At 43.5% G+C, this 24,533-nt stretch overlaps 1 protein-coding gene and 1 long non-coding RNA gene across 2 annotated transcripts in view; both read left to right on the forward strand.

Moving 5' to 3' along the window:
- The first annotated feature begins 443 nt into the window (after positions 1-443).
- Positions 444-5,487, forward strand: LOC308484600. The gene is made up of 3 exons (XR_013990029.1): positions 444-562; positions 3,995-4,126; positions 5,062-5,487. It is a non-coding gene; the product is annotated as an uncharacterized lncRNA (long non-coding RNA).
- Positions 5,488-16,990: 11,503 nt separating this feature from the next.
- The window catches only part of LOC308483159 (tigger transposable element-derived protein 1-like), a gene marked incomplete at its 5' end in the record, with an annotated part of 108,162 nt that continues 100,619 nt past the window's right edge, over positions 16,991-24,533 (forward strand). The window contains 2 exons of the mRNA XM_081016743.1: positions 16,991-17,029; positions 18,391-19,847. Coding sequence (XP_080872869.1) covers positions 16,991-17,029; positions 18,391-19,842 — 1,491 coding nt within the window. The 3' untranslated portion in view covers positions 19,843-19,847. The remainder of the gene's footprint in view (positions 17,030-18,390; positions 19,848-24,533) is intronic.

Below are 24,533 nucleotides of genomic sequence, written 5' to 3' on the forward strand. Positions count from 1 at the left end.
ATTGTAATTTTATTACGTCCACAAACTCCTTTAGTATCATTGGGTGCAGCTCATTGGACACTGGAGATTGGAATTGCTTTAAAACAGCTAGGTGTTCTCTTACCATGTCTTTTTGGGCTACAGCTCCCTCCTGACATCCTTTATTATGTTATCAGCAGGTTGGGCATCGTTTTTCTTTTGGGTAAAGATGTTGTCACTCAGCAACATTTATCTGACCTCTCCAAGCAGAGGTCCTACTACTGGCTTGTTCATCCTCTTGTTTCGAACATAACCAGAGAAACTACACACACACACTTTGCATTGTTGCATCAATATGTATATTAGGAAGCATCATATAAATTTCAATTATTAGGGGGTTGATTTGAAAAATTTTGGTTTTGAATTGTACCTATTTCTTTCTTTGTCTCTCACACAGGTGACTATACAGAAGACAGATTTCTATGGGGATGCACTACAAATTGCACCTCAGGGAATTACAGCTTTACTACACTAAATGATGCTTCTTTCTACCGTACAACCCACTGCTGTCAGGATAGTTACTGCAATAACCAAAGCATGCCAGGTAAATATCTGCAGGCTTTTGAATCTTCCCCAGAAGCGGCTTAGTCATGCTGGCCACATGACCCAGAAAAACTGTCTGTGGAAGCGGACAAATGCCGGTTCCCTCGGCCTGTAAAGCGAGATGAGCGCCACAACCCCAAAGTTGTTCGCGACTGGACCTAATGGTCAAGGGTCCCTTTACCTTTACCCCTGAGAAAGAACATCATTCTGGTTTCAGGTTTCATCCTTGGGTACCCATAGAATAAACTAAAGATACTGATCTAGGCCAAGATTATTTTTCCTAGTTTGCATGGGAGGTGGTTAGAATCAGCCTCACCACATGTTTCTTGAAAACAGGCAGCCTGTGTCAACAACTGATTAGCCCAGAGCTTCAGATGGCCCCTAAGGATATGAATAGAAAAACCTGGATAAATTGGGGGATTAGAGAGAGAGATAAGAACACATGTCCTTCTTGTTCCCTGATAGCCGTGCTGACCCTGAGCGTTACCCTGTTGGGCCAATCTAAAGAGGAAGTGAGGGGAAGCATCTGTTGGTACTAATGGCCCAGGCATGGCCAAACTTGGCCTTCCAGCTATTTTGTGACTACAACTCCCATCATCCCTGACCACTGGTCCTGTTAGCTAGGGATGATGGGAGTTGTAGTCCCAAAACAGCTGGAGGGCCACTACCAAGAAGGCCCCTCTGCCTACTACCCCGCAACCTCACTTATTGCAGTGAAGGAGCCACCAGAAAGCCCTTGGAACTGAACCTCAGTGTCCAGGCTGAATGATGGAGGTAGAGATGCTTCTTCAGGTATACTGGATTGTGGCTGTTTATAGCTTTAAAGGCCAGCACCAACACTTTGAATTATGCCCAGAAAGGTACTGGGAGCCAGTGTTATGTGGTTCCGGCGGCTGCTCCCAGTCACCAATCTGGCAGCCTCACATAGAGTGTGCTGCCATAGTCCAAGTGGGAGATAACCAGAACATGTACCCCGCTGGCAGGACAGTGCACAGGCAAGTAGGGTCTCAGCTTGTGTACCAGAAGGAACTGGTAAATAGCTGCCCTGAACACAGAATTAACTTGTTCCTCCATGGACAGCTATAAGTCCAGAATAACTCCCAGGCTGTGCACCTGGTCCTTCAGGGGCATAGTTACTCCATTTAGGACCAGGAAGCCCCCCCCCCCACATGCCCACCCTCTGTCCCCCAGAAACAGCACTTCTATCTTGTTGACATTCAGCCTCAATCCATTAGCTGTCATCCATACTTTTTTTTCCTGAGGGGAAGGAGTGAGTGGGGTTAGTGGTTGGTGACTGATTGAGATAGAGATACTGGAGTGACTGGGTGCATGATGTGTTTTGTATGTATTAGCTGAACAGACTGGGATGAGTCATATTAAATATTATCATTTGTGCAGATGTAAGGCAGGATTTGACTGTGGTGTGTAGTGTTTAGTCCATGAAAGAAGGGATCCCTTACTCTAAAGATATTTCAAAATGTGTTGCTCTTTTTTTTTAAAAAAAAGATATTATTGCAATGTATTGTAGTTATATTGAAAACTGCATTTTATTTTATTGTGGTTACTCAGTTTCATTCATATATATATATATATATATATATATATATATATATATATATATGGAGTGATACAGATGGTGCTGTGGTCTAAACCACTGAGCCTCTTGGGCTTGCCAATTGTAAGGTCAACAGTTCAAATCCCTGTGATGGGATCAGCTCCCGTTGCTTTATCCCAGCTCTTGCTAACCTAGCAGTTAGAAAGCACACCAGTGAAAGTAGATAAATAGGTACCGCTGGGATGGAAAAGTAAACAGTGTTTTTGTGCAAATTCGGCTGGACTTAGCTTCCCAGGGTTCTCTTAAAAACAGACACATACACACATACACACACACACACACAGAGAGAGAGAGAGAGAGGGAGAGAGAGAGAGAGAGAGAGAGAGAGAGAGAGAGAGAGAGATTTTGTAAACCACTTAGGGACTGTTTTATGTATTGAGTGGTATATAAATATAATAAATACAACATGAAAACAAAATTTATTTATTTGAGAAATTTATATACAGCCCCTCATCAATAGGTCACAGGTCAGTTTACAACACAGTAACAAAGTAAACAACATACTACAGTGGTACCTCTGGTTACGAACTTAATTCTTTCTGGAGGTCCATTCTTAACCTGAAACTGTTCTTAACCTGAGGTACCACTTTAGCTAATGGGGCCTCTCTCCACCAATGCACGATTTCTGTTCTCATCCTCAGGCAAAGTTCTTAAACCGAGGTACTACTTCTGGGTTAGCAGAGTCTGTAACCTGAAGTGTTTTAAACCCGAGGTGTTTGTAACCCGAGGTACCACTGTATACCTACATAACATTATATTCATAATATAATGAATATAATCATAGTATTAAGTCATGTGTAACAATACATCATGAAATATAGTACATAATATATAGCACATAAAGAGCATCCATTTCAGCTTATTCAATTTGACAGTCCAGTAATAATCTCCACAACTCATCCCAATCAAAAAAAGAAAAAATATTATCTATTCATCTCAGATGCAACTATTAATAATAACACTTGTTTATCAACAATATGAAAGAGGGGGGAGAGAGGGGAAAAATATTCATACTTGAAGTCCCAAAACAGTAAACAAAGAGCATATTATTTGTTCCTTGTTTATTTAATCTGTATATTGCCCTCCATCCCAGGAAGGTTCAAAATAGAAAAATATAAAATGAGAAAACAATATATTTCTCTCTGTACAAAAGTAGCTCTTAAGCTGTCTCCCCAAATGACAGACCATCCTCAGTTCTCTTCTGGGAGCTTTCCTTTTCTCACCTAGCCTTGCAACCTGGGAAATCTCAACTTCCCACTCCTTTGACCACTTATTGAACACTTTCAGGGGATGCTGCCCCTAACAGTGCCCAAAAGAGAAAATGCCAAAGTGTGTTTGTGTGTGGTGGTGTTTGTGATCAAAGTCGTGTCACCCCTTCAGGGTCATCCTTTAAGGGCTGGCTGGACAGTCTGCCACCTGCTCAACTTATCTCTCCCCTTCCTCAAACACACCATCAAGGCAGGTGAGGTCCAGCAATCTGGCTGCTGGCAAGAATCTTGCCAAGATGTTGATGCCAAGATGTTTCTTTGTCACCTCCTGCAGTAAGTCCACCTCTCCCCTCAAGAGTGAAATTCACCCATAGTGTGGATAAAGTCTCTCCAGTCTATCTCAGGACAGCAGCAACTAAAATTGCTCCCTTTTCTTCATAAGCTGGTTGCCAGACACTTCAACTGCATTGTATGGACGACTGATTCCAGAAGCAGAATGTGTTGGAAACAGTGCACGTGTCTCATAGGATTAGACAACTGAAGCCTAGGAATTAAAATAAAGACATCTGGTCTGGATTCATGTGTTGACTCTAACGCTTGCTTTTGGCAGTGCTGGGTATATTCTACAATGGTCTGGAGTGCCCAGGCTGCTCTGCTTCCAGCTTTGAAGATTGTCAGGACTCAGAGACCGTCAGGTGTAGAGGTGAAGAGAATCTGTGCATAGAGTTTGTGATGGCTAACTGTAAGTACTGTGGTTAACCACTGAGTCAGAGGTGGGAGGTGGACACAGTTTACTAGAGTGTGTGGGTGGGTTGCTCTCTCATTCAGTCTGTGGCTTCCTGCCAGAAAATACATAGGATGTGTATGGGGAGGCGAGTTTTCTTTCCCCCCAAAATATTAGCATTCCAGTAGCCTTTGCTTTGCATATAATGTGAGTGGCTGACGCTGTGGTCTAAACCACTGAGCCTCTTGGGCTTGCTGATTGGAAGGTCGGTAGTTTGAATCTCTGTGACGGGGTGAGCTCCCTTTGTTCTGTCCCCGCTTCTGCCAACCTAGCAGTTTGAAAGCACGTCAGTGCAAGTAGATAAATAGGTACCACTGTGACAGAAAGGTAAATGGTGTTTCCATGTGCTCTGGCTTCCGTCATAGTGTCTTGTTTTGAAAGAAGCAGCTTAGTCATGCTGGCCACGTGACCCAGAAAAGTGTGGACAAATGCCGGCTCCCTCAGCCTGACAGTGAGGTTAGCGCCGCAACCCCATAGTCGTCTTTGAGTGGACTTTGCCATCCAGGGGTCCTCTACCTTCTTTACCTATATGGATGAGACTGTGTGCTTCTGTCTCTGGTGTGTATGTGTGTATGAGAAAGAAACAAATAATCTGTTTGTTGAATTACATATATATAAATATATATAGAGAGAGCACATTTTAATGAACTTTAAAAAAACAGACAACCTTAAAGCAGCCATGGATTTTGAATTCCATATCCATATGGCCCTGCTACATAAGAACAAAGTTCTTTTTCTGGATTTAAACATCAGTGTGATATTAGGATGCATATTGTTCTATATGTACAATACAGTTTATAATGATTAAAATGTTCACATTCTCTGTCTTCTGCACCCTGTGACTCTGGTACTACCCAATGATTTCTATGACTATGCTTTTTTCTCTTTACTAGATGGCAGTAATCATTCTGATAAGGTGTTCAAAGGCTGTGCAACACGGGATTTTTGCAATCTGGCAAGGACATCAACGGATGATGACTTTTTTCGCAATATCAACCAATCACAATGCTGTGATCCTAAAGCACCACCAAAACACCACCAAATAAATCCAACCTTGATGAGTAATTAGAAGATAGCAAAGTCTTCCCCTTTGACATCCATGATTTGCAGCTGCATTGGGGGAGGAAGTTGCTTGCCTGATATTGGGAGTGCAGAGAAAGTGGGGTTCACAGGACCGAGAGTCCCCTATTTGGCATTTAGTGTAGGGTGAATGGGATGCAGGGATAGATAAGCTAAAGTAGAAAAGTGGGGCTTGGGGACTCATCCTCATGATATCATAGCGTATGGTTAAAACTTCTCTTGATCATGATCACAATAAATTGGTGTCGCAAATAAAACTGTGTTCTGTGTCTGTATTTGTCAAATAAAGAATAAGCTCCTTTTCTCATGTTGAAGCCCTCTGGACCTCTCATGGAGGGGGCACGTGAAGAATTTGCCAAATAAAGAGTCTTTGATGGTGTTGGGGATGGTGGGGAAGGGCAGTCTTTGCAGAGGGAAGAAATGGGTATTGTTACAAAAGTTGGGTGGCAAGAGCCCAGGGCATTCCAGACACTCACACAAGGTTTGTGCTCCTTTGGAGAACTGAGACATATCAGAGAATGTTGTGGCTTTAAGAAATATGGTTTATTCGCCTATTTAGACCTTCAGGTGAAGCATGGGCCTTTTAAGAGGGGATTGTACCCCACAGCAGTGTGGGCGGCCTTCTAGCAGCCTGCCCATGGAGGATCTCAATTCTTCTTCCTCCTTCTTCCTCCAGTCACCCTTGTTCCATGGATAGTTACCCTGGCAACCTTCCAAATCCGTAGTCTCAGGGCAGAGGGAAGGAGATGCATTGTTCATGTCCCTCAATTGCCATCTATTGTTCTTTGATGGCCATAGCTCAGCCACAGGAATTTCTCTGCAGCTTGTATTCTCCCTTCATATCTCAAATAAGCAAAATCTGCTGGTTTTTAAATTAAGGATTGTTTTTTATTTCCTTTGTTTCTTTTTATGACCTAAAAGAGACACACACTGTGGGCTTGGATTTAATTTGTTTTTAAACAGTTAAAATAAGATTGGGAAAAGCTAGGGAAAAACACATCAAAAGCACATGGTTTTTGGGAATGGAAAAGGAGACATATAAAACATTTGTTTGCGTTGCCATACAAGAAATATGTAAAATAACTAAGCAAGTAATAGACATCACCCCAGAATTGGCCCTACTAAACATCTTCCAAGACAACAATGCCCATTTACACCACAAAGAACTCATAACCCACCTGCTCTCAGCAGCCAGAAACACCATAACCAGACACTGGAGAGACCTGTCAGGAGTAAGCATGGACCAATGGTACCAAATAGTATGGGAAACAGCCCTACTAGAAAAATTAACTAATAAACTGAAACTGACACGGGGACAAACAGAAGAAGACGCCTTCACCCCGGTATGGCTCCCCTTTATCACATACACAGCCCAACAGGACAATGACAATAATCCACCAACAGCATACAAATCAATATGGCTAACCTGATCCAAAACACCCACCCACCTCACTCACACACGAAAACAAAGATCACCACAGCCAGTCACAAGCAAACAATCACACCCTAGGCCAACCCCAACCTCTCTCACCACCAAAGGAACACAAGTGAACAACACAAGCAACGCTGACACCAAACTCTACATACATTAAACATAATAGAAACACCGCCACCCGACCCCACCCCTATCCATCTTCCCTCTCTCCACCCCCCCTTTCTTTTTTCTTTTTCTTTTTTTCTTCTCCCCTAATGCCTCAACAAATGAAACGGATTTGTAAAAATGTTACATGAAAAAAAAATACGAGGCACTACACTTCTGTAAAACAAGAAAATCCTTAATAAAATATATTTTAAAAAAAAGAAGAAGAAGAAAGGGAAAAGTTGGGATGAAAGGCTTTCTTATTTTATTTTCTCTTTTCTTATAGCCTGAGAAATTTTGTGAATAAGCTGCAGTCAATGGGAGGCAACAGGAAATAAATGATCAAAACAACAAATAAGTGGGGAAGCACAATGTGAGAAAGGAGAGCAAGAAAATAAGGAGGAAATATAGTGATACAGTGTGGCTTGAAGAATAATTGGAGGGGTGTTTCTATTTTGTGCTATTATGGTAAGGTAAGGTAAGGTAAGGTAAGGTAAGGTAAGGTAAGGTAAGGGGAATATGCAGGAGAAATGATTTTGAGGAGATATGGAAAGTTTTGGTAGAATTCATACTGTTGAAACGGAAAGAGGTCAAAGCATCACAAGAGGTATTTAAATTTTGGGTTGGTTGGATACTTACAGTGGAATGGCCTCAGGGGTTGGGTGCATGTTTTTCCCCTTATTTATTTATTTATTAGTCAGGTGATCAGTTTTCTTCATCAGGCATAGGCAAACTTGGCCCTCCAGATGTTTTGGGACCACAAATCACACCATCCATAGCTAACAGGACCAGTGGTCAGGGATAATGGGAATTGTAGTCCCAAAACCTCTGGAGAGTCGAGTTTGCCTGTGCCTGGTTTTCATCATTCTAGAAAGCTGAAGTGCCAGGAAGGAGTAAGAGAGGGAACTGATGCATGAACAGCCTTAATTGGAGGAAAGTATAGGAGCACTTTGCCAACACCCAGGAACAACAGGTTCAGCACAGTGTCACAAATTGCTAGAATTCTAATAGCACTATACCATAATTTAAAGCACAGTGTGGAAAACAAATTAAATCTCTTCCCCCTCCCAAGAACTCCAAAGACACGTCTCTTCTAAGCTGTGCCAACCTCAATTTCACCACCCTGGATGTGGGAAAATGAGTGCCATCAGGTTACAGTAGAATTCAAAGCTCAGCGCTGAAATAGGATTAAATTTCCAGAAGCCCAGGCAATTTTGCCAGATTTTCCTGAGAGTCAGCTGCATGAAATTTTGTGAAAGGGTAAAGGGTTTATTTATGGCACATTAATAAAATGCACAGTGACTCGATTTCTAGGTGTCCTCGGCCCCATTAAATCCAATTGGGTTTGGCATAAAGAACATGGTCACTTACTCTTTAAAATAAATTGGTAACAGTTAAGGGCAGGGGTAGGGGAGGTCACTAATCAGAAAAGCTTGTGAACTTAAGGGGCTGGAATATATCCTTTGCTTTTGTTTCACTAGTGATGGTTCTGAAAGCCAAAGGCAGTGTGAAAGAAGTGGACTTTGGTGTTTGGACAATGAGAGAGAGGGAGAGTGGCAGCATCACAGATGTCCAGGAGGAGTTTTCTTTGTGTAATTTTAGTATTATATATTTTTACTAATTTTGAGGTACTGAACAAAAAAACAACAATAAATTTGCCAATTGGCTCCTGTTTCAGAGATACAAAGATGGTCACGTATAAATGACCCAGTACGCATTGTGTACATAATTTCATTGCCAACAGTGTACCTCACTGTATTTCAATCTCCAGATTGCCACATATGGTATCATATTGCATCAGCTGACGTGCAAGTGAAAATGGCTGCTGTGCTGGAAGAGAAGATGCAGCAACTTCAGGGCTGCCTTGCCACACTTTCAGCAACATTTCACTTCATTTATTCTATTTCTATGCTGCTTTTCACTCACGTGAGTCACAATGCAGCTTACAAACAAACAATAAATAACAGCAACCTAACAGAACCTCACAATTAGAGCATTAATCAGTTGGTATAATTGACAATGATCAGTAAAACGACTACAAAACATAACAAAAGTAACGACCTTCTCTAAAACATTGTTAACAAAATAACTAAAAAAATGAAGCAGCACAACCAGAACAAAGCTCATTTTATAAGATTCACAAAGCACTACAGCACTCACAATCCACAAAACAATATTAAAAACATCAGCAAACTAAACCCTGCTGAATTCAAATAAACAAACACACACGCCCCACCTTCATGACCCACAGTCTTCCAATAAGTTCATCGAAAGATGCAACCATTTTGGGCCAGTGGAGCTAGGTCAGCAGTTGCCAACCTCATGATACACTGAGGTGGCTGCAGAAGATACACAGCACAGAATGATTCCTCTAACCATCAGTGGATGAAGAGAAAGGAGGATATGGATTTGGAAGATTTGTTTTCCATTCTTGATGATCCAAGACAATTGATAGTGGAGACGTGTGCTGATAACCCACTTGCTACCTTCCAAGGAAATGATTTCAGGGAAAGGGAATTGCAGTGTGGAAAAGGCAATTTGAGAGTAGGAAGGAGTAGGAAGTACTTAAGGCATAAGGTTCCTGCCTTCCAGAGGCAGTGGTGTTGATCCATTGGTTCAGTTCCTACCCTTTGGAGAAAACAAGCTTGCTCCATCTTCCACGTGACAGCCATTTAGATATTTGAAAATGGCTATCATGTCTGCTCTCAGTCACCTCTTTTCCAGGCTAAACATACCAAACTCCCTCAAGGGTTTCCAGACCCTTGATCATCTTGGTCAGGTTAACAGTAGGACTGTATGAAATCCAAGTCATGAGATGAGTCATGCATTTTGCAGTAGACTGACTTCTCATCATGACATTTTAAAGGCATTGAAACATAACATTTTATGTACATTACATTTAAAACTTTAGAACCAATGTCCCCACTCAGAGGTTTACGTATATGTTAAGGAGCATAGGGGATAAAATTGAATCCTGAGGATATCCTGAGTTTGGCATAGGCCTGGTACAGTACATCTTAAAATCTGGACATCTGATTTATATTATTATTTACTGAATTTTAAAACAAAGTGGAAATAGATCAAAACATTTTAAAAACAATCATGATTCCATCCCATGGTTTTGAGTTTGCCAGGAACGATTTTCAGCTCAGGACTGAAGAGAGAAAGAGAGAAAGAATGGAGAGGCTAGGGGTGGATAGCCTGTGTCCTGGGGGCCAAATGCAGCCCCTGGATGCCTCTCCACAGCACTCAGGAGAGGGGGTTGCAGGTGGTACATCACACCCCTGCCTAAGGCCAAAAAGGGGACCTTGGAGCCAAACGAGAGGAGTCAGAATATTGGGATATCAGAAAAAGTTATCCTCTATTGTGTGAAGAGTAGCATTTACATTTTGTGTAAGCCTATACAGGCCCTCCCCCCACTCAAACTCTCTCCCCAGTTCAGACCAAAATATCTAGAGCTGAAGCTCTGGGATGCCTGGAGGTTGGAGGACGTGTGCAAAAGCCGCAGCAGCAGCAGCAGCTGCAATACCATGTGTGTCACCTGCTAGGAAGGGAGGTGGAGCAGCCTAATTAAAGCCCCATTGCACCTCTGCTCTCCTTGGGGCTTCATCCACCCTCATTGAAGTCCACTTCAGGTTCTGGGGAGGGTCTCCTCCCAAGCAACGGGGACTCTCCTGCTTTCTCCCATCATTTCCTGGTATTCTGTTTTTTTATTTACTTATTTTCCAGTGCTGCAAGCATACACAGTCACACTTGTCAATCATGCAAAAGTGGGGGAACGCTTGTATAAAATGCCACAACAATTCTTCCCCTACCCCCTTCTCCTTTTGCCAACGTGCGTCCGCCTACTACTAGCCTACCACTGCCGCCACAACTTCATCTTCTACACAATTACTAGTATATAATATTTTTTGTCTTGTTTTCCTCTCTCCCTTTCTGCAGATATAAAAAACCCCACTAATTTATAAATCACCCCTCCAAATTCTATCACAGATCAGGAGACAAGAAAAGACAAGAAAGGGAAAATGAAAAAGGGGTCAACAAAGGCTCTTTCAGTTTGGATTTTGTTTTATTTTTTACTTACCTGTAGGACTGCAGCAAGATAATCCTGTGGAAAACCTCATTCCCAAACAAGGAGCTGTTGATTTGGGTAATCATACACAGTATTTTGATGAAGGGGCAGATGCAGAACATGAGAATGGAAAACAGAAAGAAACAGACTGATGGGGAAGCAAATTTGGAAGGAGAGAGGAGTAATCATAATGTAGGCCTTGAAACTTGACAGTGGTTAACCTTGGCACCTCAAATTTCAGTGGCACCCTGTGCACCAAAATCTGCCCTCCCATCTCTCACCTTTTGTTGCGTGTCATAGTTGCAGCATCTGCTGCAGCCACCCCAGAATCTCCACACCTGATGCAACCGCACCAGTCGTGCTCTTTGCACTGAATGTATCACAACCAAGTATCCATCTCAAAAGCAAATAGAAAAGTATATTATGAACAGTCTCATCTCTCTGCCTAAAACATTCCCAGAACTAGAATGATGCCTGCTGTCTTGGACAGGAGTTGACATCATTATAGAAGTGTCAATTTTGAAGTGCTTCTGCTTAAAACATTTTAACGTTTGTTCCATCTCCTGGTTTAATAACAATGATAGTCTAATAGTTTGTAACATTTTATTATCATCGGGCTTGTCAATCAAAGACTTTTTACAGTTTCTATTTCTTTTAATATGTCTTTTGATCTTTCACCTTTTTTGGTAAGCACTTTGCTATATGAAGGAGCCTCTAATAATCATATTCCTAGCATCCCATACTGTATTTAAATCTGTACAATTCTCTATACAGTGGTACCTCTAGTTACAGACTCAATCCGTTCTGGGGTGCCGTTCACACCCCAAAAAGTCCGTAACTAGAGTGCCGCTTCTGTGCGCACGCACGGTGCGATAGAGGGTTATGTGCATGTGCAAAGCGCGCAGAACGCTTCTACGCATGCACGCGCGGTGAAACCTGGAATCATACACTTCTGGGTTTGCCACTTTCGCAACCTGAAAAGACACAACATGAACCTAACACAACACAAGATATGACTGTATTTAACTCAAAGAAGTCAGTTAAACATTAAAATCCCTTTTGCATTATCCCAGTCTTTCTAACAAGCTGTCATTCAGCTTCCATCTAAAAGTGGTATTTTGCTGGCCTTTAATAATACTAAATATCAAATTTTGATCTGATAAAGTTCTCAGTTGTATTTCAGTGTTCTTAAAACCAAATACTATGGACTTTGATACCCATAACATGTCTAGTCTTCTAAGGCTCTTTCCTGGAGGAAGCTGGACCAAGAGGAGTCAGGTGGTCAGGAGTGTCTTAATCATTCTAGAAAGCTGAAGAGTCAGGAAGAGCAGTGGGCCAAACAGGGAAGCATGAAGAGGCTTAGTTGGAGGAAAGTATAGGCCACGACAAGGAGCACTTTGCCAGCACCCAGGAACGACAGGTTCAGCACAGTGTCACAAATTGCTAGAATTCTAATTGCACTATATCATAATTTAAAGCACAGCGTTGAAAACAAATTAAATCTCTTCCCCCTCCCAAGAACTCCAAGGACACGTCCCCCCTAATTGTGCCAGCCTCAATTTCACCACCCTGGGGAAATGAGTCCCAACAGACTATGCTAGATTTCAAAGCTCAGCACTGAAATTGGATTAGATTTCTGGAACCTCATGCTTTTTTGCCAAATTTCCTTGAGGGTCAGTGGCATGGAATTTATTGTGAGGGGGAGATAGGTGTCTTTCCACAGTGGAGGTGTAGAGAATTAGAGGGCACAATGTACCACATGTGGTGGGGTTGCAAAGAAATAAAGAACTTTTGGGAACTTATATACAATGAATTTTTTAAAAAAACTGTTCAAAATAACATTTAATAAAAAAACCTGAATCCTTCCTCTTAGGCATAATGGCATCAGACATCCCAAGGAAGAAAAGAAGGATCTTTTTCTATGCAATAATGGCAGCGAGGATGCTGATTGCCAAGGGATGGAAAGGAGTGGCAAGTAAAAATGCTTGAATACATGGAACTAGCATATATGACAGAAAATCGGTCAACCCCAAAGTTCAAAACAGAATGGGAGATCTATAGACAATATTTTAAAGAACTTTAGAATGCTTCGAATAACTCTCAGAATTGAATAAGGTATAAAGAAGTCGCACAAGATTTAATAAAGACAAGGTTCATTGAAAAATAAAGGCAAGTAATTAAGAAAACAAAGAACCCATATCAAGGAAGTTGGAAGTTGATGGTCAAAACATTTTTGTGAATTTGTGATGTCTTGTTCTACTGCTTTTTGTTCTAGTTACAGGTAGGTAGCCGTGTTGGTCTGCTGTAGTCGAAACAAAATAAAAAATTCCTTCCATTAGCACCTTACAGACCAGTTAAGTTTGTTACTGGTATGAGCTTCTGTGTGCATGGTATCTGAAGAAGTGTGCCTGCACACGAAAGTTCATACCAATAACAACTTAGCATCGTGCTTCTTTTGTTTCGTCTTTTCTTTTTCTATTTTTCTCTTCAAGCTTTCATTGTGTGTGAATGTTTTGATTTTAAACCAATAAAGATTAGTAGAAAGAAAGAAAGAAAGAAAGAAAGAAAGAAAGAAAGAAAGAAAGAAACTTATTGCTAGGGGAGACAGGTGTCTGTCCACAGTTTCTTTTGTGGAATGCAGTGACTCAAGTTCTAGATTTCCTCACTTCCATTAAATGCACTTGTGTTTGGGTTAGAAAACTTGTCTACTTCCTCTTTAAAATAACTTGGTAACTGTTAAGTGCAGGGGTGGGGGAGGTTCTGTTCAAAGAAACTTGAGGATTTAAGGGACTAGCTTATTAAGGGGCTGGATATACATAAGCACAGCTCCACGTCCTTTGCTTTTGTTTCACTTGTGATGATGATGAAAGCCAAAGACAGTCTGAAAGAAGTGCACTTTGGCATTTGAGCAATGAGAGAGGGAGAGTGGCAGCATCACAGATGTCCAGGGAGTTTTCTTGCTGTAATGTTGCTCTGGCTTCCATCACGGTCTTTGGACAAATGCTGGATCCCTCAGCCTGAAGCGAGATGAGTGTCACAACCTCATGGTCACCTTTGACTGGACTTAACCATCCAGGGGTCCTTTACCTTTACCTAGAATTATATATTTCTGTAATATGTAATGTGGATGTATAATTTTCTCTTTAAGCTTAGATAATTCCTTTATTTCTTCTAAAAATGAGAATCTAACAATGGGACACCCAGATGCTGGGAATCACAATGGAGGGGGTGGGGAAAGTGACAATGTGCTCATGTCCTCCTCCTCCTCCATTATCACCATATTATTCAATATCTTCTTCTTCCCTGGCTCCCTCGGCCTGAAGCGAGATGAGCACCGCAACATAATAGTCATCTTTGACTGGACTTAACCGTCCAGGGGTCCTTTACCTTTACCTTTTTATTTAGACATGTTAGTTGCTTGTTACCTGAATGTCTCCAAGTGACTTGCATTTTAAAAACATTAATATAAAAACATTACCCCATGGAAAACAAAACAACTCCCATAACAGCACTAGAAGCAAACATATAATCTCTCACAAAAGGCCTGGGCAAAAGGTATGTCTTTCCTTGTGCAGAAAATATATATATATATATATATGTGAAGACCCCAGGCAGCCGTCGCTGGGGACAGCCTTTCACAAGCAGGGCACCACAGTTGTCCTTGCCATAGACATCTGTTTTGCCATTGTGAAAACAGGATTTAGGACTAGATAAACCTTTTGCCTGGTCTAACAGGGCTCTTCATATTATTTTATGATCCAAAAAAACCCCAGTGGATCACACCAAAGTCCTATTTAGTCCCACATCCTGTTTCCTACAATGGAAAAGCAGATGCCCCTGGAAAGTTCACAGGTAGTACAATAGCCGTCTCTGGCTGCTGAGGCACTGGCTTGCCCCTGCTATTGAGGGGGCTGACAAAGTGGGACGTGTTAACCTTATACATGATTTTCTGCTCAATATTAATGGGGCCCACCCCCCTCTTTAAGAATATTTTTTTTGGGGGGGAGTACCTCACCCTCCCCAGTTGGCGCACCTGTCTAGCTTCTTCTTCTTAGAAACTAGTACCCAGAGTCAGAGGCATGCTGTCCTTGTAGTCATTGTGAAGAGTTATTGTCTATGGAACTAATAAATAATAATAATAATAATAATAATAATAATAATAATAATAATAATAGCTTATCACTCGAGTGATGAGGTTGCATGGCTGTCAAGTTATGCCCACTTACTATGAATTTAATTCTCCCCAGAAGCCAAGAGAGAGAGCAAGAACCCAGAGAATGTCTCAGATAAATAGAGTGGGGGATGAGGCTCATTCTGAAGGATGAGGTTGGTGTGGGTGTGGGTGTTGAGGCCCAAGTTGACATGGCCTTAGGTAAGTGTTGTCAAAATAGATCAGATGACAGAGCAAAGGTACAATCCATTCTACTCTTGCTAGTACTGTGATGCAACAGGGGGACATCTGAATAAAGTTCCAGCAAGGGATTTCAACTGCGTGCTTTAAAGGCCTTAGAATCCTAGGAAAACAGGCAGTCCATACTCATTGTGACATTGTCTCTGGCACCGGTGCCCACTGCTGTCATGATATTATTATATTGTTGAACACCACCCCAATCTCTGAGCAGTGTGAGAGTTTAGGGGTTCCAGGTGTTTAAGCAGGGTGTGTGTTACCTTTGGGAATGAGGAAAAGCAGACAAACCACTTTATGATGGATGGTTTATCATTACAACCTGAGCCTAACCACAGCATTAATTCTTTGAAAGGGTCTTGTTTTGCCTGTATCAACAGCCTTGGATTAAAACAGCCCCCCCCCTCCCATATCACAGATCTTTGTGGGCACTCCCAATATTTTTTTCAAGCTCACGTCCCTGTTCTATAGTCAGCTTCATTAGATGTCATTGAGTTCTAGTCAGAGGCTTAGGAAGGTTAGGTGGTACCCGGTGGTACAGATTTTTTTGTGTGTGTCACACACCCACATTTATTTATTTATTTATTTTGCCTATTTCATATTTTCTTACAAATGTGGATTCTGGGCCTCTGATAACAAGTAGGCGACTGTGGACAGATACTTAAATCTATAGGATGGATTGTGTTTTGGCTTGTGTTATTTTATTTATATTTATTGCGTATTTATTTAATAAAATTTATTTTAAAAAACCTGCAAAGTGGTTTACCAAAACAAAAAACAAAAAAACACCACAGCAGTAAAATCAAGAAAAATTAACAATCCTACTTTAAAACATATAAAAGCTAAAATGTTAAAATTAAAATTACTTCAACTTCCTAAGCATCTAGGTATGCTTGCCTAAAGAAGAATAGGTGGGGAGTTCCAAAGGGCAGGTGCTGTCACAGTAAACAATGCAGCACACATATTATGTAGAACCTGTACTAGCGCTTGAAACTCCTGAAGGGGAGGTTCTACTCATTGTGATTTCACCATGCTCTGTGTTATCTGAAAAGGAAAACATTTATTTAAAAGCAGGACTGCACAGCAGCAATCTAGTCTCATCATGATCAGTGGGACTTTTCCTGAGCCGACGGTGCATAAGATGGGCTGCAATCCTATGCAGCCCTTGCATCCAACTTGTACCTAAAAGTCTGCACAAGCCTGCAGAATTGTAGAGTTGGAAGGGACTCCTGAGGGTCATCTGGCCCAACCCCTGGGGCAATGCAGGAATCTCAACTAGACCATCCCTGACCGATGGCCATCCGTCTTCTGTTTTCCCCCTCAGCCAGGACTCACAACAACGGAGACTGGAGGTGGAGGAAAAGATAAATTTTGACAATGGAGCAGATTTCTCAGGCGTGCACAGGAACAGCTTGAAGACTTTACATAGAGAGGAACCCCACACGGGTTTCCCCGCATCTAACGTAACAGGCAGGGAGCCAGCTCAGATAGAGAGAATGACATTGGGGGAGGGGAGGAGAAAAGAGTAACAAAGTCAGCCCATTTTATCCTCTTTGGGATGGTGGCGCTAGGGCTCTGGGATAGCCTCTGCTGCCCCAAAATATTTACTTGTCTTCAATGTATTGTTACCACTGTTATTCTATAGTACAGATCCTTTTTAAATTAAACACTTTCTCTAAAATTAAAATGGCAGAAGTAATCAGTAACATAGATATCAATGGAAAGGCAAGAAATTAGTCCCTAATAGATACAAAGGAGGCACAGATACACAAGCACACAGAAGTAAATAATCCAGTCTTGGGGAGAGGGGTGGGAATGTACAGCTTGCTGAACTTAGCCTCGAGATGGGAGACTGAAACGGCTTAAAAAATAAAAAATAAAAGTCTTGTGTCTAGGAATATTTGTCTGCAAAAGAATCAGACTGGTTGTCAAAAGTGTGAACTTCATTAATAGACCCTATTTAAAGGAATTGGTCTGTTAGCCACAGAATTGCTTTGCTGATTTTTCTCATCTTCTTTTAATTACACAACTGCTTTTGGGGGGTCCTAGCTTCGTGCAGGGGAGACTGGGGTGTGCGAGTGAGGGGGTTCCTACCTTCATGCAGGAGAGGCTGGGGGCAAAGGGGAGGCCGGCCTGCCAAGCGCCTAGGGCAGTGCTGAGCTGCTTCTCCCAGCGCCACATGTGGGGAAAACGGGGTGGCAGCGCTGCCATTGTCTCACACGCTCCACTTTTGGAGGCAGCAGAGGCTTTTCGAAGGGGGATTGGGGCCTGAAGGGGGTGCGCAGGACAGGCAGCGGCCTTGGCAAGCTTCCCCAGCAGCCTGGAAAGTCAGGCTATGTGAAGAAAATGAGAGTAGGCCGAATACAGTGGTGCCCCGCAAGACGAATGCCTCGCAAGACGAAAGGGTTTTGCGTTTTTTGAGCTGCTTCGCAAGATGAATTTCCCTATGGGCTTGCTTCGCAAGACGAAAACGTCTTGCAAGTTTGTTTCCTTTTTCTTAAAACCGTTAATACCCAGGGTGCATTGCTTGAAGAGGTGCAGTTGCGACTTGACTTCGAGGAGCAACTCATAGCACGCGGTGTGGTAGCCTTTTTTGAGGTTTTTGAAGACTTTGGTGATTTTTGAAGCTTTTCCAAAACTTCTTTTGCAGCCATTTGGTAAGTTAAACTTTTAAAACTTTTTTGGGGGTTTTTTGATTTTGGGTTGGGGTGTTTGGAATTCAAGGACTTGGTTCTGGGTTTGAATTTCTGTGTGGTGGGTGGCTGGGTGCTTTTGAATTTTTTGGATGTGAAGCACTGGTTTTTTTGGGGGGGGTGCGAAGGTAGGAGCTGTGCTGCCATGGGACCCAAGAAGACAGCTGCTGCAGAGGCCGGCGAGGGAAAGGAGGCGAAGATTACACTGGAAATGAAGAAGGAGATCATCCGGAAGCACGACGGTGGAATGCGTGTGACAGACCTCGCCAGGGAGTACGGGAAGAATCCATCGACCATCGGGACCATCCTGAAGATGAGGGAGAAGATCCTTGCGACTGATGCAGCCAAGGGAGTCACCAGGATCGTGAAGAACAGCCAGCTGTTCTGGAGGAGGTGGAGAAGTTGCTGCTCATCTGGTTAGAAGAGAAGCAGCGTGCAGGGGACACAGTGACTGAGGCCGTTATTTGTGAAAAGGCCAAGGCCTTGCACGCAGACCTCGTCCGGGAACAGCCAGGAACCTCAGGCGAGCCAGAAGTCTTCAAGGCAAGCAGAGGCTGGTTTGACCGGTTCAAAACAAGATCTGGAATCCACAGCGTGGTCAGGCATGGAGAGGCTGCGAGTTCTGATGTTTCTGCGGCTGAAGACTTTGCAGCGGAGTTCCTGGAGGTTGTGAAGACGGAGGGCTACGTTCCACAGCAGGTCTTCAACTGCGACGAGACCGGGCTGTTTTGGAAGAGGATGCCCAAAAGGACTTTCATCACACAGGAGGAGGCCAAGTTGCCTGGCCACAAGCCCATGAAGGACCGTCTGACCCTGCTCTTCTGTGCCAACGCAAGCGGCGACCTGAAGATCAAGCCCCTGCTGGTGTACCACTTGGAGAACCCACGGGCCTTCAAGAAACACAAGGTCGACAAGGAGCAGCTGAGTGTCATGTGGCGATCCAACAGTAAGGCTTGGGTCACATGTGTGCTGTTTATGGACTGGGTCAATCTTGCTTTTGGCCCTGCTGTCAAACAGTACCTGCTGGACAAGGACCTGCCGCTGAAGGCTTTGCTTCTGATGGACAATGCTCCTGCTCATCCTAAAGGCCTTGAGGAGGACTTGTTGGAGGAGTTCAGCTTCACCAGCGTCATGTTCCTGCCGCCTAACACCACGCCACTGCTCCAGCCGATGGATCAGCAGGTCATCGCCAATTTAAAAAAACTCTACACCAAGGAGCTTTTCAGGCGATGCTTCGAGGTGACTGATTGCACCACCATCACCCTGTGGGAATTCTGGAAGGACCACTTCGACATCGTCACCTGCTTGAAGATGATCACCACGGCCTGGAACGGGATCAGCCAGAGAAATTTGAATTGCGCTTGGCGCAGCCTGTGGCCGGACTGTGTGGCACCAAGTGACTCTGATGCACCAGAGTCAACAGTGGTGCAGGACATTGTTGCCTTGGGGAGGACCATGGGCCTGGAGGTCACAGAGGAAGACATCAGCGAGCTGGTGGAGGAGCACGACCACGAGCTGACCACCCAGGAGCTGGTCGAACTGCAGGCAGAGGCTGCGCAGGAGCAGGCCTCGCTGGAAGAGGAGGAAGCAACTGAGGAACGGCTGTCCTCCAAAGAACTGAGGGACATTTGCCTGAAGTGGAAGGATGTGCAGGCTTTTGCACAGCGGCACCACCCTGACAAGCACGTGGCACATGACCTTGTGGACACTTTTGATACGAGGGTCATGTTGCCTTTCAGGGAGGTGCTGAAAAGGCAGATGAAGCAGCAGACCATGGACAGGTTCTTCAGCAAGAAGCAAAGAGTGGAAGAGGAACCTTCTTCGAGTTGTCCCCCAGAGTCTTAGAAAATGTACTGTACACTTTGTTGATTTTTAAATGTTTTTCTGTCATGTTTAGAAACTTAATTTATTGTTTCTTCAATTTTTGAAATGCTCTTTACAGTATGTGTGATTTTAAAGAGCACTTAATAAACTCTTGTTGTACCAAATTTGGCTTTGTTTGGACTTTTTTTGACCATAGGAACGCATTAATTGAATTTCAATGCATTCCTATGGGATTTCGTGCTTCGCAAGACGAAAAATTCGCTAGACGAAAAAACTCGCGGAACGAATTAATTTCGTCTTGCGAGGCACCACTGTAGATTTGGCCTTGCCTTGCCTTCGCCGTGCCCCCAACCCAGCTGGCCAATCGGCTACAGGCAGGGGGCGGGACAAAGGCAAGACAAGGCCTAATCTACTCAGCCTAGTCCTATTTTCTTCACATAGGCTGACTTTCCAGGAGCTGGGAAGCCCAGTGGAGGGTAGGGCAGTAGGGAGGTTCATAAAAAACTTTTTTAAAAAATAAAATGCCTGCCCCAAAGGTCTTATCTTACTACAGTAGGGATTATATAGCTATATCTGAAATTTCATGCATCTCAGTTAATATCTTGACCCTGCTCCAATGAATTGAAATTTCAGCCTTCACAATATAGGAAAATGGCCAAGTAAAGAGCTATTTTCGTGGATGAGGGTCAAGATATTAACTGATATGCATGAAGTTTCAGAAATAGCTATATAATCCCTAGTGTAGTAAGGTAAGACCTTTGGAGCAGGCATTTACAACAACAACAAAAAAAAGTTTTTAATGAACCGCCCTAGTAGGGCAGTAATTGTTCCTTGATAATTTGTCACCCCTCTCCTTGATAGAGCATGGGGTGACATGCCACCCCACCCCCGCTCCTACGCCCCTGGTTCTAGTATTATGAGAAAGGGAAAGAAACTTTCATGACTGCATTGGTGTGAATCCTTATTCTTATTTGTCGATATCTCAGCTACCTTTGAATAAATCTTCCAATATCATGATGCCATTATAGAAATATTAGGAATATTGTGTACAGTCTTCTCACTTTAAAGGATATTGCGTAGTTGTAAAAGCTTTAAAAAAGGAGAAGCCAAAGATCAAGAGCAAGTCCCTAATGAGGAAAGGTTACAAAATTTGGGACTTTTCACTTCAAAAAAAAGCAAGTAAGAAGCATGAAGAGGTGTACAAAATTATGGATGGTGTGGAATAAATGGATGGAGAAAAGTTATTCTTCCTCTCTCATAACACTAGAATTTTCAGGGCGTCAATGAAACTGTATATTGGAAGATTCTGGACAGATGGAAGAAAGCACTGATTCAAATAACATGTAGTTAAACTCTGGAATTTGCTCTTATGGGAAGTAAAGATCACCACCAACTTGGATTTGTTTGCTTGAGGATTATCGAAAAAATCATGGAGGATAAGGTTATTAGTTGCTACTGACCCAGATGGTCATGCTGTATCACAACTGTTGGAGGCAGTAGTCCTCTGAATGCAGGGGTGTAGCATGGGTTACTGGTGCCCAGAACATGACAGTTGTTGCACCCCCCCCGGTGGACTGGGCAGGAGTCAGTCACTTTGCTGGTCTGCATCTAATCAAGGGAGTCACCAGGGAGCAGAGATAAGGCAGAGAAACGTGAAGCCCTGAGTGCCGCTGTGCTCCCTTGCCCTCCTGTCCTTGCAGTTAGGCACTCTGGGCAATGCACGTGGTTCTAGCAGTGCTGTCCAATCTTCCTCTTCCTCCCACTCCCTCTGTCTCAAGCCCAGAGGTGGGGCAGGTGCAGGCATCCCTTCACTGGTCACAAGGAGAAGGAGGTGACACCACTGCCCCAGCCCTGAAGGTCCAGCCCAGATGTGGCTTGCCTCCCTGCACCTGTGACCTCAATAGCCTGCTGTGGGGATGCCTTTGTTGCACTCCCTCAGAAATTTGCACTCCGGGCCACAGCTGCCTGGTCCCCAATGCTATGCTACTGTCTAAATGTCTGTTGCTGGGAATCACAGGTGGGGAGAGTGGTGTTGCTGTCAAGTCCTGCTTTCAGGCTTTGCACAGGCCTCTGGTTGGCCATTGCGACAACGGGGTTCTGGAACAGCTGACCTGGTTCAGCAGGTTGATGTAAGCTCTGGCCAACTGAAGCTCGTGGGGAATCTAACACCAGCCAAATTTTAATTGCCTCAGAGTCTTACTCATCCAGTGTACCTGCTGAAGAAGAGTGGATTCATAATGTACTTGCTGAAAAAATGTGGTTTCATAATTTTGTCTAAAATAACCAACTGCTCATTAGGCTGAGTAAGCGAAGCTAAAAGAGATACAAAAAATTTGAGATACTATGGTGCCCTTTTGTAATCTGTACCAGGGGTGAACAACCTGTGTCCTTGGGGTCAAATGCAGCCCCTGCATTCCCACATAAGTCAGAGGGAGAAGACTGGGAAGAGGAGGTAGCTTCTTAGTCAGCTGGGAGATTCTATGGCAGAAAGAAGCCTAGAATCAGAAGCTGAAGCTGACAAGTGGGAGGAGGGAGGTCAAAGGGCAAGATGAGCCTGGCTGTTGAAAGTCATGGATGTCTCCCCCTCCTGTTGTGACAAGTTCCTCTTCCCCCTCCCCACAAGAACCAGAAGAGGGATCAAAAGGATGGAAGTCTCTGATTGCTTGGGGAAAAAACCCCTGGAAAGTAGGAGACATAGACAGGTGTGGGGAGTCAGGGATCTTCACTCCCAGCAACTGATTTCATGGAGTATGACCCAAAGGGAATGAGTTGCTGTGCTCACTGGTCTGACACACAGTGAAGTCTGTGAAGATCATGTTTTTGCTAATAAAAAGTTAGTTCCAATTTGAACTGTGTGGTTTTCTGAGTATGTGAGAAATACAGACAAATGACATATTGCAGACATGTCCAACACATCGATCGCGATAATAACTTATTATTGTTTGACAGAACTCTGGGGACCCACTGTGGGAGTCAGGAATCAGGAATTCGATCTGACCAAAAGCCCATTTAGTCCAGCATTGTGTTGTCAGAGCTCCTAATCAAATGTCTGTTGGAAAGTACAGAAAACAAGGCATGAGCAGAGTAGTCATAATGTAGGAAATGAAGCCATCATGACCAGAAGTCATTGACAGTAGGGATGTCCACAGACCATGCTGTAGTCATGCACTTTGCACACTACACTACACTACACTACACTACACTACACTTATTTATTTATTTTGCACATCCTTATTTGATTAAAATCAATGCAGTTTTGAAAGGTTCACTCCACCATCTTGATTCATAGAATCATAGAGTTGGTAGGGACCCGACGTCCATCTAATTCAACCCCTCTGCAATTCAGGAATCTCTGCTAAGTCACCTGTGAAAGGTGGCTGTCCAAACTCTGCTTAATAACCACCAAGGAAGGAGAGTCCACAACTTCCTGAGTGACTCCTGACAGCTCTGTTAAAAAGTTATTCCTGATGTTATATTGCACAACACACAAAATGCCTCTGAAATGAAAAGAGCAATTTTTTTACCAATTTTGAGGTACTGAACACAAAAACAACAATAAATTTGCCAATTGGCTCATGTTTCAGAGATACAAAGATGCTCATATATAAATGACCCAGTAGGCACTGAGTACATAATTTCATTTCACAACAGTGTACCTCACTGTATTTCAAACTCCTGATTGTGACATATCGGGTCCTCCTTTACTATATTTCAAACCTCACTGTATTTCAAACTCCTGATTGTGACATATTGGGTCCTCCCTTAAAGAGGGCACGTACTGAGGTGAGACCTGGACAACCGTCACCCTGTGTTGTGGGTGGGTACTATTGGTCAGCCACAACACCCGATTGGTAGGTCCCTCAAAGCTGGGTGCAATCTGGCCAATGGGACGCAGTCCAAACGGTTTGAGGGACCTATTTATGCCCATGCACGTGACCCAGAGCTTCCTCTTTCGGCGCGTGCTTTCAGAACACGAACAGCGTGTCCTCTGCGAGCCGAGAGAGAGATTTATCATCTTCCACTCTACCTGAAGTAAAGTTGATGGCTTTGCGTGATGTCATTATGGACTTTTTGCCATGGGAAAAAGTTACCTTGAGGCAGATTCAGTCCCTTTTGGGCCATTTGAATTTTGCGTGCAGGGTGGTAGCGCCTGGTCGCCCCTTTTGTGCACGCTTAGCCAGACTTTCAGCTGGCCTGCGCTTACCCCATCACTGTGACTGGTTGCCCAGCAAGATCAGGGCAGACCTAGGGATGTGGCTTGAATTCCTTAAGGAGTTCAATGGCATACCCATGTGGCAGGATACCTTGAATCTGCAATTCAATTTCCAGGTCCATTCGGATGCTGCTGGTTCCTTGGGCTTTGGGCTCTATTTCCAAGGCCATTGGTGCACTCAGAGGTGGCCTGAGCACTGGCAGGGTACAGCCATTACCCGTGATTTAAACTTTCTTGAGTTTCCCCCCATCGTAGTGGCAGTACACATCTGGACCACAGAGTTCAAGGACCGGTGGGTCTGTTTCTGGTCCGATAACAAAGCCGTGGTGAGCGTTTTGGCAAAGCAGTCATCCTGCTCCAGCATAGTCTCTGTCCTCTTATGCACGTTTGTGTTGTGGTGCCTCAGGTTTAATATTGCATGTTCTGCCCATTTTATTCCTGCAGCTAATAATGACATTGCGGATGCCTTATCCCATTTTCAGATGGAGCTCTTCAGATC

This window comes from Podarcis pityusensis, assembly GCF_964106645.2.
Source record: "Podarcis pityusensis genome assembly, chromosome: 8".
In the NCBI taxonomy this organism is placed as follows: Eukaryota; Metazoa; Chordata; class Lepidosauria; order Squamata; family Lacertidae; genus Podarcis; species Podarcis pityusensis.